The sequence below is a fragment of the Epinephelus fuscoguttatus genome, linkage group LG13 (assembly GCF_011397635.1).
Source record: "Epinephelus fuscoguttatus linkage group LG13, E.fuscoguttatus.final_Chr_v1".
In the NCBI taxonomy this organism is placed as follows: Eukaryota; Metazoa; Chordata; class Actinopteri; order Perciformes; family Serranidae; genus Epinephelus; species Epinephelus fuscoguttatus.
Window position 1 is genome coordinate 33093913 of NC_064764.1, and position 17198 is coordinate 33111110.

Below are 17198 nucleotides of genomic sequence, written 5' to 3' on the forward strand. Positions count from 1 at the left end.
CAGCTGAGCATGGTTTAAACACCACAGCCTACCTGAGTATTGTTGCTGACCGTTTTATTTTGAAGTGCCGTTTCCTGCTGTAGAGTGAGTGAATAGCTACTTGACAGAGACAGCAAACTAGCTCGACAGCACGGCCAAACACAAGTACGATGCTAAATGTTTTAAACTGTGTGGACCTTGAACTAATGACTAAAGAGAAATCTGGACCTCATGGCTCGACCAATAGCCACATGTGGCCCCGGAGCCACAGGTTGCCTACCCCTGATCTAGGAGGGTGAACGTCCTACACTTACTGAAGGTTGTTTAACTAATGTGCAGTAGATGGCAGCATCATCTGCCAGTGATGAAGAAGCAAAAGAGGCAGAGAACACTGAACGAGTTTAAAAAGGCCAAATTTAAAACTGTAAAAAATAAAAGTAATGGCAATACTCAGACTTAAACTCAAGTTGCAGGCTAGTTCTGTTTGCACTATTGCCACACATTACATACAATATAGTATTTCACACTTGATCCACACGGTGCCCACAGTTATTGTAAGTAAACTCTGCATTTTATAAATTGTTCACTGAACCGTGACTACAAGTATCTGTTTTCAGCAGGTCTGTGACCCGGAGAACTCTACAAGACAGCCTGGAGCAAGAAAGAATGAGGGTGTATCAGTGGAGGTGTATGTGTGTTTGTGTTTGTGTGTGTGTGTGTGTGTGTGTGTGTGTTATTAGCACATTGCCATAAATCTCATAAATTATTCAGCTGTATCCATCTGTAGCAGCAGTGTGCTTCCTGTCTCAACACACGGCGTGTTGACATTCACATCTGCAGCAGCTCCTTCACAGAAAAACACAAAACATCTTCTCCGCTTGAACCGAGAAAGAGCTGGGTGTCGTTTTTGTCACTTCTCCAACATGGAGGAGTCTCTACAAAATTAGACTTTCAGTCCAACTTGCTCCCTGAAACCATCTAATTATTTCCTCATTAGGATTTTCTCATCTTCTCTGGCTGAAGATCAGAATGATGCTTCTGGTGTTTTGTAGATAAATGCTGTTTTACGCAAAATAACTTTTCTAATTTACCTAGAGGAGAGTCAAATTAGAGGTAATGAATCATGATGTTTCGTCAGTGCCTGGTGCTGTGCGCGTTTACCTGTTTAACCTCGGCCTGTAGGTGGCGTAGCTGCAGGGTCTGCTCCAGCCGCGTGTGCGTGTGTTGCGCATTGAGCTCCACCTCCTGCTGCTTCTCATGGAGGAACTCCAACAGCTCCTGAACCTGAGAGGCCAAGTCCATGTCCTTCTCCCCCGTCAGCTCGATCCCTGACACACACACACACACACACACACACACACACACACACACATATCGGACTGTCACGAGGGAACATTTTGTGATATTGTGGATGATCTCTGTCATATTAACTGTAATTCCCCTGCAGCTCTGTACAGACAGGATGCATTCCTCAGTGTAGAGCACCAACACATAAACCATCACTTAACATTACTCTATATGTATGGACTCCAACGACTGGACATTAACACATTCATGATATACAGTCGATTGTCTCATCTCGAATACTCAAAATAATCTCCAGACTTTGCTGTGAACAGTTTTATGTGGGATCTAGTTTTTTCTACGTAACTACACCCAGGCCTGCTGTTGGAGGATCAAAGGATACAGATGACCCTGGAGACAGACACTGCTGTCGACTTTTTCAAATGTATTTTTTTTGGCACTCTGAGCACCACAAGCCAAGTGCCATCAAATTCTGTTATACTGGAGAGAAGGCAGACATCTCTATGGCTGATAACTCCAAAAGTTGGCAACTCACACCAAAACAATCCAGATTGATAAATAGCACAACAGGGACGAGGAAAAATATGTATGTTTGATTTGGGGGTGAACTGTCCCTTTAAAGAGAGGATTTCTGACAGAAATGGTCTCATGTCACCAAGGACGCTTCTCAGCAATTCAGCTGTTAAAGATTTCATATACTGAAGGAATGTCTAGTAGCTTTCCAGTTCCATTCAATACTGATTTGATATTTTTAGGTTATGATATTTGTAGCTGATTACTTCATTAATATTGCATGATGTTAATGTCTGAGCTGCAGATGTCTAATTAGTCGAAGCAATGAGTAAAAGACAAGTGTGTGTCTGCACTCAGTTAACTATTAATACCCTACTCCACCAGTGGCTGGCGCTGCTAGAGTGACAGTGTATGTGTGTGCTGTGTGTGGGTGTTTGTGTTTGTGGCGGGTGGGAGAGATTTATCACTCCAGGGGGCAGCGTGACTGAGGCAGTGACCTCCACATATACACAAACATCACACCCAGTAAGAGGATTGTGCTGTGACGATTTTTTAACCCAATTCTCTGCCTGTTCCACACAACACGCTTTTCTTCGGGATCCCAGTTCACGGTTTGGCCAAAGCATCAGGGCTCTCTCTCTCTTTCATTGTACGGCAGCCAGCTGCAAATCCAGATGTGAGCCTGCTCAGCGGGCAACAGGATCACATCCAAAGTGGAGTGGGGATGCAAATGCATCACTGGAGGCGGCGGCTGCCTCGTAGTAGTAGTAGTAGCGTACACAGCACAACAAACCGCCCCAACAGTTTAAGCAGAGGGACCAAACCGTGCTCGGCTCTGGCTGCATCGCTCTGTATTTTTTCTGTTCAGCAAAAGCTCACAATTGGTCACTTGGGGAGTGTGTTAGATGCATAATGATGCCAGGTGTAAGCTCGAGTCCAAAACTAAACACAAGGGTATGGTGGGAAATTATCTCTGGGAGCTCAGGAACTCAGTTGAAAGCACACAACAGGGCCTCTCTGTCCTCTGCTTCTGTCTTTTGTAATCCTCTGAATCTCCTGTCTTTCTCTCGCTTCGTCTTAACTCTTTATCCGCCTGTTTTTTCTCATAAAGTAAAGATGTGTGCTCTACCTGAAGCCTGGACCTCCATTATGTACTGGTGCAGATCTTGACCCTGCTGCATCACTTCATAGGTCATGTTGTTCATGGCCGCCTTCCTCTCCGCGTGTCGTTTCAGCCGCTGCTCTGCCAGGCTTATGTCCTCCGCGCTGCCAGAGGAGGTGCCGCCTCCCCCGCTGCTGCTGCCACTGCTCCCGCCCGAGCGGCTGGCATCGTTCAGCTGACGAGACAGATCCTCGTTCCAGGCGTCCAACTCCGCCGTGACCTGCAGGAACAGAGCGATGTGGGATCAGAAGGCACATGGAGACACAGTCGACAACGCAACACGCCAAAAGCCAGTGGGTGCCGCTGGGCCGTTGTTGATTTTTGTGATGTGTCTATCAACATTGGCTCTAATTAGCTCTCGTCAGTGGCTGTTGGACAAATTGGGCATGTTGAATCAGTGGTGTAGGCAGTAAGGGAGCAGTAACAGGTCTTTGATTAGTTGCTCAGCTTAGCAAATTAGTGATTCTACAAAAATCTGTCACCTTTCTTTTCTTTGTCCACAAGCAAAAGTCCACAGGCTGAAAATTGAAGGGCAAAGCTGGACAAAACTTTACTCTGCAGTGCCAGTTGGAATTTAGACACACGCTCAGTTAGTACTCTGTGCATGTAACAAGCATTTACTCATTTTCTTTAGTCCTTTAATGGCTCATTTTGATATATGATTAAAAACAAATAGGTGAGAAAAAGTAGTGCAGGGTTTCTCACACATTCTGAATATTTATTTGTTATGTTATTATTATTTTGTTATTTATTTTCAATTGTATTTTATTACTTTTTATGTTACTTTATTCCTTAGCTTGTTGACTTTTTTAATCTACTGTTATTTTCTCTGTTTGCCTGTAAGGTGGCCTTGAGTGCCTTGAAAAACGCCTATAAATAAAATGTGCTATTATCATTACATTCGCCGCCACGAATTGGTTTTCTACTCTGGAAGCTACACACCCTGCCCTCTCTATCTTACACTCTTCTTCTCTCACACAAACACATTGGGTATGTTAGTAAATAGTCACTCTGAGCGCCAGAGCGTACTGGCACAAACTGGACCGCTTGTAGCACTGTTGGAATACAGTGAAAAAACTGAAACAGGTGGAGCAGTAGAGCGCCAAGCGCAATGAAAGTTAAACATAACTGTTCATATAGAAACAAAATGTTTAGTTTCTTAGGACAACAGCATTCTCACACTTCTGCTCTCTTACCTCGGAGCACTGTTGGAATATATGTATACTGTTAAGTTATTCAGAGCACCATACTCTGTACGACAGAGCATACTCTAGGCACAGATGACGCAGCAAAATGCCAAGCTCTTCAAGTTAAACGTTACTGTTCATTAATTCATATAGAAACAGAACACTAATTTTCTTGGAACAACAGTGCTCTCATACTTCTGCTCTCTTACCTTGGAGCACAGTTGGAATATATACACTGTTTGGTTATTCAGAGCACCACACTCTTGGTGCGGCAGAGCATACTCTGGGCACAGATGGAGCAGTAGAGCACCAAGCACAGTGAAAGATAAACATAACTGTTCATTAAGCACAGCATTAAGCTCTCATACTTCTGCTCTCTTTCCTTGGAGCACTGTTATTCGGAGCACCTTACTGCGGCAGAGCATACTCGGGGCACAGATGGAGCAGTAGAGCACCAAGCACAGTGAAAGTAAAATGTACCCGTTCATTAATTAATTTAGAAAGAGAATGCTCAATTTCTTATAACAACAGCACTCTCACACTTCTGCTCTCTTACCTCTATAGTATACTGTTCAAATATGCGGAGCTGGAGGAAGATGTCCAGCTTGATCTTGCGTTCGTGGAACAGTTCCTCCATCTGGCCCTGCGCCTCGTCCAGCTGCTGCAGCACTCCCTGGATGTGTGCGATGGAACTGCAGTGTGGTGTCTTATTGGTCGACATGGCTGCATCTCTGTGAAGAGGGAGACGAAAGGAGACATTACACCACAGTGGTTCCTAACTGGTAGGTCCTGGTCCAAAAGTGGGTCCCAGATCCACTCTGAATGGACCGTAATTGACTCATGAAAGTGTCAAGTTTGAAAGAAAAAAAAAAAAAAAAAAGCACACTTTACTTTGAAGTGCAATTAACTTCCAGCACAGAGCTTTTACTTGAAGTGGCATCCCCTGCCATAGCGTGAGTGACTAACGGACGGCTACAAGACCTCTCTCGTTATGAGGAACCCCTCTGGCAACATAAAGATGCTCTGAGGAGAAGTAGCGCTCTAACTTAAACATGGGAGGTACATATACATATTGTATACCTGCTCATATGACATACTAGTCTTTTAATTTCGATTCTACCATCTCAAAGAGAATGGGGATCAGCTAGTAGATTAGTGTATGAACCAACCAGCATTCACACCACTTGGTAGAGTTACATACAAATACTTTCCCCCATAGCAAGCATTATTTTATTTCCCTTTACACAAATAATAGTAAGAGGAGGCTGAACAGAGAGATGTTGACAGTGTGAGAGATGAAACAGAAGAAAAACTGTCACATATTTGTGTCAATATGGTAATTATTATTCCTAATCTTGGCTGTATGAATTTGACTTTTTAATGACTTTTAAAGTATGAATATTATTACCTGAGCTGCCGTATTAATCCCCCCCTCTCTTTAATAACATTATAAATATTAATATCATTACCTGAGCATTTCAAACACCATTCATGAATAATTATCTGAATTTTATTATTACCTGAGCTGCTGTATTAATTCCTCTCCCTCTTTAATCACATTGAGCGTCGCCTCCAGTGTGGCCGTCTGCTGCTGCTGAAACTGCTGGATCAGAGTCTGAACTGAATCCACCGAATCGCAGCAAACTTCATCCAGCAGCTGTTTCTGCAGCTCCTCCATCCACGACCACAGCTGGACACACAGACGGGCACACAGATGGACAGACAGACAGGCAGGTTAGTAGATGTGTGATAAGCAGAATTTTCCTTGCACTGAACCAAGTAGAAAATACTGGATCCTGAAAATAACACAATATGACACAGTACAGTGCCACTGACTGTGGGAACTGTTCGTCCTGTGTCCTAAGTGAATTCACAAAAGGATTGCTTTTATTGATAAGTACTTATATATATTGCTTTGTGTTTTTTCTACTGATGTTTCCTGCTTGCACTATCCCTCTGCTGCTGTAATGCTGCAAATGTCCCAGCTGTGGGACGAATAAAGGATTATCTTGTCTATCTTATCTTATCTTAAACCTACACAAATAAAAAAAAAAAAACACTGTCTTATTCTCAAAGCACCCGCAAAGAGGGTAAACTGCACTGCCAAGGAAAAAGCATTTTGGTGTTTCTGTGCTAGTTGAACATTTTTAAATGAGGTAACATCGAGGTTATTCAAGTTAACTAAAATTAAACTAAAACCTAAAATCAGGTGTGAAAAAACATGTTAGTTAACTGAAGTAAATCCTGGACTTTAAGGGGAAAAACTGAAATGATATTGTGTACTTACAATACAATAAATTAAAATATGCAGGAAATGTCTTAAGTTTTAGCCTCTGTTAATTTGGTCAAATTGGTAAACACATGGACACATAAGGAGGTATTGGTGCAGATGTTTATTGAAAATAATTCTCTACACAGCATATATCACATCGACTGATGGTGCATTCAGGTGACTGATGACCAGTCGATTGGTAATAATAGGAATATTAATTGTTTAATTGAATCAAGTTATCATAAATGGTGGATATCAGCGGCCACAATCCATTCAGTTATGCGGTTAACAATGAATTAATAACTCCTGGGCAGTAAGAAGATGTGTGCGAATGTGTGAGTTTGTTTGTGTTTACGTGTCTCACCTCCTTGGTGTGCGTGTGGAAGGAGACGGACATGTCCAGCAGCAGCTTCCTGTGTTCGACTCGGCGGACAAAGTCCTGGATTCGGACTTCCAGGTGTCTGGCAGCCTTGTAGATTTCCTCTGGGTCGCACTCTCCAGTCTGAGCCAGCTGCTCAGCTGCCTCCAGCAGCTTGTCTGCATTAGTGTATGTGTTCTGTAAGAGGGGGGGAGGGACCGTCATCATCATCATCATTATTGACAGCCATCAACATGATCAATATCTGTAATAATCTCATGCCATACCCACAGGAACAGTTCTTTTGTTTCATGCCATGTTAATTTCGCCACACGTCTCATCACAGCTTTCACAGTTCTTATTATCATCTTCTTCATCATCACCATTATCATTATGATTTGTTTTTATCATTACCTCAACAAGGTTTGTTTTCAGTTTAATTCGATTTGTTTGTTTGTCAGCATGATTACAGAAATAGTATAGGCTGTATTTTAATGAAACTTGGTGGAAAGGTGTGGCATGGGCACATGTGGGAACTCACTAAATTTTGGCACTGATCCGAATCACTGAATGGATGGGAGATAGGGCATTTGCTTTACATCTTGAAATCCAGCAGGTACTAAAGTTCGATAATGACAAAACATAGCTGACTGTAGAAATACAGTGACTCTATCAAAATCCACATTCACTGATATCAATAATCCTCTGGGGAAGCCTACACATGTAGGTGCTCAAACTTCATACAGAGGGCAGTCCTTATGGAGCATTTGTGTAAGAGGTCATGGGAGAATCAATACCATTGTAACTATGCTTATTTCTCAAACCAAGGCATGTTTATGGAAACTACACACATACCACACAACTAATTGTATTCTCATACCCTTTTCCCACCAAAATCAGTGCGTATATGCAGGTTTTTAAATGCTGGAAAACCTACTAAAAATAGGCGATGGACTCTCCAGCAGCAGTGTTAATTTTGTTGATGAAAACTATGACGAAAGTCTTTCATCAACAACCTTTTTTCCATGACAAAAATGAGATGATGACGAGCTAGATCCTGATAATCAAAACTAAGACAAAATCTATGTTTGATTTTTGTTGACAAGACGTGGCAAAAATGTTACTGGTGGACTCTCAGACACTGAAAGCCGAGAACAATCGTGCTTGCAATAATCTTCTTCGTGCGTGCTCATAAATCAGCCCTTAAACATGTCAAACACTGCTGGAGAATGACAGTTTGTAAGTGTGTAGAAACTATTTATAGCTGTAGGAAAAAACTATCTGAGTGGAATTGTTATACAACATGTCAAGATTCTAATTTGTTTAAAGATTAAAAAACATAGAAAACATAGTGGCTAAAAGTTGACGAAACTTTCAGTCAACTAAAACATTTTGAATTTTCTTCAACTAAAACTAGACTAAAGCTATAAGATAACTATAAGATAAAAACTGAACTAATAAACAATTGCGCCTCAAGACTAAAAATAAATATAAAATAGTTTTCAAAATGAACGCTGTTCAGCAGTAGTAAACAGCTTGGTAAACAGTAAAAAGCAGCACTGAGGCCAGTATAAATGTTACAGTGGTTACTTCTTTGTTGTATGTGTTACTTAGTCACACTCTTTTTCAAATTTGGTGCCGGTTAATTTGAAACAATTTTCGAGAGCTGCTTGGATGGACACAGGTGGAATTTCTGTTTTAGTGTCATTGCATCGTGCCCCAGAAGGGTCAAAAATAAGCGTGACTACCCCGGTGTCACGTTTCCAACAATGCCAATGGTACCTGGAGATATCTGTGACTACTGCAGACTCATTTATCCTGGGAATAAATGCCCTTTGTAACTCTTGTTTTCTGGTTTTCAATGTATGTTCAGTAAGTTATATATTTCCACTTTAGATGTTCACAATAAATGCACAGCTGAGATGATGAGGCTTTAGCAAGGCGCAATGATATTTTGACATATTTGTAACAGTTTTGGAAACATATCCAGACATATATTGCCTGCACTCACAGATTTACATGTCATAGAAGACTGGACTAGTGGTCTATTTGATTCTAAATTTCTTCTTCATTTTATCACCATCATCATGTTTTCTTTTTCATTATCACTAACCATAACACTTTTCCAATTACGACTATTTTTTGGCATCTCAACTTCTCTGCTGGTGTTTCTGATCTAGTCTAAATTAGATTTACAACCTAACACCCCAGCAGCATAGGGATAACACTGAATCTCACACAGATAGACACACACTCACACAGAGTCGGATCACGTTATATTAAAATGTTAATTCCAGTCTCTGTACATCAACAGCGTGAGGTTTCCTGTCTCCACCTCTATCTTCACCAAAAGGGACCAAATCCTGTCTGAGAGTTAAAGCTCTCTGCATTCATCAGGAGGACAAAATGGATTAGTGTCGGTCTATTCTGGTAAGTATGAGAGATTATCACTGGAATATTTCACTTCAGGAAATAAATTCCATTTAAGATATTTTGGGTTGGCTGGAGGTTGTGGGTGTGGTGCTACAGTGAGGAAAAAATGTTGCGTTATGATCCCAATTATTCAAGAATATGAGTTTGGGTGAGCGCTTACAGTCTGGATGTTTTAGAGGGATTAGTCAAAAGATAAAGATTATAATTTACAAGGGATTATTACTCTTCACTGCATGACTGGTTTGGTTCAGGGTGAGGATTATAGCAGGGAGACGACAGGAGAGCAAAATCATCCATGTCACCTGAATACATAAAACATAAAACCTAACATAAAACCTAACCTGACTTTTTCAGACATATATAAAAAAACATACCCTTCAACAAAGAAAAATAAAAATAGGTTAAAAAAAATAAATAAATTCTGTGGCAGTGTTTCAAAGGGACAGAGTGAAAATCCATCCACCCCCACTGCATGAAATAGATCGATTGCTGTCTATCTCCTTAATTTTGCTGATATTCAGGAACAGTGTGTTGTCCTGGCACTAGAGGGTCAGGTCCCCTACTTATTTTAGGCAGGCATTTTTATTGTTTTCTGTGGTCAGGAAACTTGATGATGTCATCAGCAAACTTGATGATGTGTTGGAGTCAGAAGAGGCTACACAGTCGTGTGTGCAGGGAGTACAGCAGGGGGCTCAAAACGCAGCCCTGGGGTGCTCCTACGTTAGGCTCTGATCACACAGAAAGCATTTTAGCAGCTGGAGGCTCCTTTTTTAAAAAAAATTGTTTTTAATGAGAAAGAAGGTTTTTGCTCGCATGTTGCTACACGCCTCACGTTTCTGCGCTCTAGGTGCCTGGCATTTTTGCTGGAGCACTCTGCATTCGAGTTGAAAAAACTTCAACTCAGAGTGGAAGAGCGCCCCACTTCATCCCCTTTTCATCATGTTTTTTTCCCATTGTCCAATCGGATGATTTGAGAGGCGGGCCTTCTGTAGTAGTCACGACAACAAGTTTGCGGTTGGTAAACATTTGAGGAGAAACCGGTGGTAGCAGCTATTGGATACCCAGAGCTATATGGCTGGACAATAGACAGCAGGTTGTCAAACTGCCCAGTCATCCTAAAATATGCCTGGAAACAGCCATCATGGAGGCGAAGCTCCTGGACCAACAACCCTCTTTTTTTAGGGTCTCATGTACCCACATATATCTCCGTTTCCCTGTGCCCAACAAACTGTTTACTGACAGCCTCTCACCCTCAACCAGAGCTACAGCAAGTACCCTCTGCCTCGACATTTTAGGAACAAACTACTAGTTACTGTGAAAAACAAAAACAAAACGGTACATTAATTACAAAGGACAGTTAGCTTAAGAAGGTTATGCATTGGTTGCCTGACAACAATTAAAAGGCACATAAAGCTTGGCAGCGAGGCAGTGCGGTGCACCTCTCACCACCACAGGTCTGCTATTGTGAGGTGTTTAATCCCACCTCCTTGAGCTTTAAGACCAGCCTGGCAGGAACTATAGTGTTAAACGCTGACCTGTAGTCATTGTGAACACCGACACTAGCTGGTCAGCACATAGTTTTAGGACCCGCCCACTTGTACTGTCTGGCCCTGCTGCTTTCTTGGTGTAAGCACGCTTGAAAGCCCTCCTAACATCATGCTCAGAGAGGGAGATAGGTGTGAAAGGGGCATTCGCCCATCCATTAACCCCTGCTTCAGCTTTTTTGGCTCATTGGCTGCAGATGGCCTCAAAACGAACGTTAAAGATAGTCAGCTCACTTGCTATTAACGTATCAATACTTGACAAAGAGGGGGAGTAATCTGTCATAGTTCTTAGACCTTGCCACATGCTCCTGAGATTGCCCTCCTGAAACTGTAGCTTCATATCCTTCCTGTAGCCCCTTTTTGCCTCTTTTACTGCTCTTCTTACATTGTAGGCTGCTGCTTTATTACTGTCCATGTGTCCAGACTGCAGCCTCACCATAACCGGAGGCTTCAATCTCTTGACAAAATCAGTCTGACCTCTCTGTCAACCTACAACCCTCCATGAAAAAAATTTAAGATTTAAGGCACTGAGAAGAAGCTGAAGGATGAAGGCTTTAATGCGAGAAAATGAGTTCTGGGTTTTCATTAAGTATTTCTGTTTGATGTTTGGTTGGTTCAGCTACTCAAATCATGGACTGAACTTGCAGTAATGGCATTAAAAAGACATTAAAATGATGTATAAACTCATCAAGTTAAATATCAATAATGAAATGAATCTGAGCATGTCTTTTGTTTGTATGGGAAAGACTGTCTGACAGTAATGTGGGTAAACATGCTAACATATTCATCTCTTGGCATGTATCTTAAACATGCACTAAATTTATTAATGTTATGTATATTGCTAAGTGGAAAGTTTTACAGGCAAAACACCACAAACTACATCAAAATGCTAATGGGGGAAAAAGGAGTGATAGAGAGCGTCTGACCCAAATAATGCAGATCCAGCAGGTTATGAAGGTTAATCCTAATCCAGAGTGTAAACATCAGATTACACAACTACATACCCTTTATAGGATTTACACTCGGTCTGTTATAGGATTATCACTTTACTGAAACTCCACTGAGCAATGCAGCGAATGACTTATCAATGGCCATAAAATCTGATTGGACATGTGGTTTGCCGTTATTTGATTCGAGACAGCAATTTCCCTGTTATCTTTTTTTAATGCAGACCTTATAGTCTGTGTGATGTCATCAATAATAACACAATGAAGAATTAGATTTAATCTGATATATCAGAATTAGGGGGTTGTTTGCTCAAATACCGTACACAAACCTCAGTGCACTGCACAGAAGATGCATGAAACTAACAACTGAGTTGCCTTAGACTGAAGGGAAAATTAAAGAAAGAGACAGAAGGGGGCTATAACATGACTTGGTCGGCAGTGTTTGTCTCTGCTTCCAGAGCAGTGGGAGAGATGTGAGTAACATGAAGCAGAGAGCAGTGAGAGCAAGGATCATCATCTGCATGCCACATCACCGTGGACCATGTTGCACGCGCGATGCAGAGCCGATGACAGACTCTTGAAATAACAGAAGGAAGACAAGAAGGAGAAGTGGTGCAAGGAATCATGTCAGCCCTTAGCTTGTAATAAGTGTTATATATTCTATATATATCTTGTTCACGAGTGAGGGTAGAATGAAGCGTGAGATGGATCCACAGTTTGGCACACCGTCTGCAGCGCTGGTACAGACGGTCATGGTGAAGAGGGAGCTGAGCCGGAAGACAAAGCTTTCGATTTACTGGTCCATCTACATCCCAGCCCTCCCCAATGGTCATGAGCTCTAGGTAATGACCGAAAATATGAGGTCGCAGATACAAGCGGTCGAAATGAGTTTCCTGAGAAGGGTGTCTGGGCTCAGCCTTAGAGATAGGGTAAGGAGCTTGGACATCCGGAGGAAGCTCGGAGTAGAGTCGCTGCTCCTTCGCATCAAAAGAGGTCAGTTGAGGTGGTTCTGGCATCTGATCAGGATGCCTCCTGGGTGCCTCCCACTGGAGGTGTTCAGGGCACGTCCCACTTGTAGGAGGCCCCAGGGCAGACCCAGAACCTGCGGGAGGGATTACATGTCTAGTCTGGCTTGGGAACACCTCGGGGTCCCCCAAGAGGAGCTGGAAAGCATTGCTGGGGACAGGGGCGTCTGGAATACTTATGTAGGGTTGGACCAGACTTCTTAAGCCCAAAGCTCTGCTTTGACAGTATAAAATGTTCAGAAAGAAAATTAATTGATCAGCCAAGGCAGGTGTGGAAAGGTGGTGGGATGTCAGAGCTGAAAACAGTGGAGAAAAATGACAGGAAGACAAAGGGAGAATGACAAGATGAGGAAGGAAGGAAAGAAGGAAAAAGTCTGTGACTTGAAATGATGCAGACTGGCAGTGTGTGTTTGGGGTTCATTTAACAGCAGAGACAGTCAGGATTTGATGATCCTGATCACATTTAATCTCCAAAGCAATGCTTTTAAATGCACACACACACATACACCCACATCTGCTTTATGAGTACTTACTTGACTTAAAAACAAATCAAATGAGACACCTGACAGCTTCAATAGAAAAGAACATCACACACTCTTACTACGACCAATCCACTTCAAAGCCCCTCAAGGCTTCAACTGCATATGAACCAATATTTCTGTGTGCTTCTTAAAGCAGACGGTTTTGTACAGTGCTGAATAGCAAATGTTGCGTAACCTCAGGGCTCAACTGGAGGCTCAAAGACACTGAGGGCTCTGCAATAATACTGCCTGTGTACTGATTAATATTAGACATAAAGTGTCACTGGTGTTTGTTCTATATTATCCTTCTTTTTTTACTATGGCAAACGTTCAAACCATTTCCACTGCGGCATTGATTCTGCACACAAACCACATTCTTACCCCATTTTTTTAAATCTCCACTGAGAGCTTCAACATGTTTCTTTGTTTTGTTTTCATTTTTTAAACTAAACTCCAGTGTTTCCTACATGATAGACTGTAGCACTGGAATTCAGGAATGGATAACATCTTCTGCAGATCTTTTAGCAAAAGACTTGTGACCATAAATGGTTAGGTAGAGGTCTTCATGCTTCCTGCTGCCACTAGGCATGGCGGTTTTGAAAATTTGGGATTAATCAAGGAAGATTACTTGCAGATGTTTGTAAGGCAAGCAAATAAACATTAAGTAAAAACAAACTACTAACTTCAAAATATTCGTGATAGGAGCGGACCTTTTCTGTGCTATGTTGATATTGTAAATGAGAGCTCAGACATGCACTGACCAATTCCTGAGCTCAAGAAGTTTGGATATTTGTACAGTTTTATTTTATTTACAGTTTGGGACAAAATCACTGACAGCAGGAGAAGATACAGGTGTAACTGCTGTACTGTTAGGGTACAACAGTCATTGTATTGCTCTTCAGTGTCAGCTCACATCTTCAGGTAACTATTTTATTCTAGCATGAAGACAAAGAAATTCAGCACTCTGTAACACTGTCATTTGTCCTTTTAATTCACTTTTTCTCATTGGAAACGTGATACACCTCATTACTAGGGGTGGGAATCACGATACGATATTATCACAATACTTAAGCCACAATACACGTCACAAGCTAGATGTCATCTTCGTTTTGAGAGCTTCAATTTTTTATCCTTTCTGGCTGATTTTACAACCTTGAGATTCGTTTTGACTGAAGAATACTGAAGCTGATATGGTGTCCGCTTATTCTGAAGCCCTGTTTGGTGATCTGAGGAAAGATACGAGGGGAAACTCACCTTGATCACCCTTGAATCTTGCCTTAGGTTGTCTTACATGAAACCACTAGTCTACTGCTAGCTTATAAAATGATTGAAGTACAAGCATGAGTAAAGAACTTTAACCTGGCCGAGTCTGGGCTTTTACTGCAAGAAAATGCGTCTGTTTCATAAACTATTAAAGTACATTACTTAAATCAGAAATTAAATTAGTCATTGAGTCAGCTCCATGCCAGAAGCAGACTAGAGTCAGATTTGCTGACTTTACTTAACTTGACAAAATCAAAAACGGCATGCAACTTGACATGGACTGTCACACCAACGACTCCTGATTTTACTTGGACTTGGGCCTTTTGACTTGAGAATACTTGATACCTTCCCAAAAGTTCATTCATTTTCTGTAACCACTTATCCTGTTACAGGCCGCCGGGGGGCTGGGGCCTATCCCAGCTGACATTGGGCGAGAGGCAGGGTACACTCTGGACAGGTCGCCAGACTATCACAGGGCTGACACATAGAGACAGACAACCATTCACACTCACATTCACACCTACGGACAATTTAGAGTCACCAACGCTCTGAATTTGCCACTTTTCCAAGCAGTTTCTGCATTGGTATAAACTGAAAGTGATCTTTCCTTCATGCCACGGTCACACAGCAACAACAGGCCAAAAGCTGACTTTGGACAGACAGACTCACCTGAGCTACATCCTCAAAGTCATCGTGTCTCTTCTGCAGGGCTCGGGCTCTGTGAAGGGATTTCCCAACACCAGTGTGTTTGCTGAGGAAAGCCTCGCCGTGGTTTTCAATCCAGTCCATCACCTGAAGGAGAGAGAACACAAAGATCACCATCACAACATCTCTTCACACACGCTCAGGATCAAAGGTCACCTGCTGAACCTTCTGTTCCTGGTGCTGCACCCTTTTTTTCAGATAGTGTACATGCAGATCAAGTCGTACAAAATGGTCTCAGACCTCATTAATTAAGAATGAAACAGATGAAACCTTCATGATCTGCATGAGAAATTTAGGTCACAGCAGCTGAGAAGAAAGGATGTTAAATATTCTGTGCCATGAGACAAGGGTAGCCCAATCAGCATAATAGTGAAAGGAGACATCTTGCTGGCGGAAAAATGGAGCCTAATGGAAGCAGGTACAGTGCGAGTAAAATGGGTCCTACAATAAAACCTTGAGGTACACCACAAGTGATAACGGGCAGAAGAAGAGGAAGGGCAACTAATGTTAATTGCCAACCAGTCCTTTAAGACGGTTTAATAAAATACAACGATCAACAGTGTCAAAGGCCGCACTGAGGTATAAAAGGATCAAAATGGCATATTTACCACTATCTAAAGACAGCAGTAGGTCAATTGACAATTTGTGAAGGGCAGATTCTGTGCTGGGACGAACCCTAAAACCTGACTGAAGTTTCTTCTTGATGTTGTTATTAGCTCGATAAGACAGAAGCTCTGAAGAGACAGTTTTCTCTAGTACTTTGTAATGGAAGCTTGGAGATGGGACGAAAACTGTTCAGTACAGATTTGTAATTTGTATTTTAATGATACAGAGCTAGAATTTACCAGTATGTCTGATCTGGATTTGACTGACAGAATTTTACTGTTAGCCGACTTCAGATTAATCGTGCATTATGTGGTTGGACTGTGTAGGGGAATGTAAATATTTGTTTAGGATTAGGATGAGGGTTTGGTGCAAGACCACATTAGCACATCACTACGTCTCACATCTCACATCGTAATGTTGGTACTTTTACACTAAGTACTTCTTCCACCACTGACATCTCAAAGCACTTTTTTGGACCCAGAAAGAAGTGTGTGTATGGATGAACAGTGGTGTCATTCATGACGTCAGTGTAGTGTAGTCAGTCCAGCTGGAGCCACAAAGAGGTCAGTGCGAGGTCACAACACACAAACCAAAGCCCCCTGACTGCAGCTGGACTTTCTTTGTTAGAATGTGGAGCTAAAACTGCCAAATAAAACTACACACCTAATATGTTCTCTTTCAGCCTTTACCCCTGCATCTCTGCCTCTTCCTCTCTGGGGTCACATATATCCTGCAGCATTACAACTCTGGTTGGAATAGCCCTGTTCTCAGTGATTTATGGACTATTGGTATGAGCTTACTCTCTCACTTGCTCCTTGTCTCACTTTCTGTGTATGTCTCTCACCGTCTGTGTGTGTCTCTATGTCTCTCTCTGGGGTCTCATAGAAACTGAAGCATGACGAGTCCAGTTGGCAAAGCTCTGTTTTCAATGAATTTATAACCGACTGATACAATCTCTTCTTAACTCACTATTTCTCCGTCTCCTTTTCTCTTTGTCTTTTTAGCTCTCTTAAACACTCTCACACACACTCTCTGGGGTCGCATATAAATGTTTGCATGGCGCCCATACTGAGAGCATCCATCTTTGAATTTCTAGTCTGACTGATGCCCCAAATCTCTCTCCCTTAGGCCTCTCATTCATACAGTGCAGACATGATGATGACTTCAGTTACAACGGACCCATTATTTTAAATCAATTCAATGTGCTCTTGTTATTGTGTGTCCATACATAGACATATATATAGGCCACTTTATTAGGAACACCTGTTCAACTGCTCTAGACATGGTCAAGACGACCTGCTGAAGTTCAAACCGAGCATCAGAATGGGGAAGAAGGGTGATTTAAGTGACTTTAAATGTGGCATGGTTGTTGGTGCCA

The 17198-nt window shown here is 42.0% G+C and overlaps 1 protein-coding gene across 2 annotated transcripts in view; it reads right to left on the bottom strand.

Annotated features, from left to right (window-relative positions):
- The window catches only part of kalrna (kalirin RhoGEF kinase a), a 213456-nt gene that overhangs the window by 105327 nt on the left and 90931 nt on the right, over positions 1-17198 (bottom strand). For both annotated transcript variants that reach the window (XM_049595069.1, XM_049595068.1), the window contains exons 14-19: positions 15179-15301; positions 6783-6974; positions 5667-5836; positions 4703-4877; positions 2927-3179; positions 1141-1307 (exon numbers count right to left, since the gene is read on the bottom strand). In XM_049595069.1, coding sequence (XP_049451026.1) covers positions 1141-1307; positions 2927-3179; positions 4703-4877; positions 5667-5836; positions 6783-6974; positions 15179-15301 — 1080 coding nt within the window. The remainder of the gene's footprint in view (positions 1-1140; positions 1308-2926; positions 3180-4702; positions 4878-5666; positions 5837-6782; positions 6975-15178; positions 15302-17198) is intronic.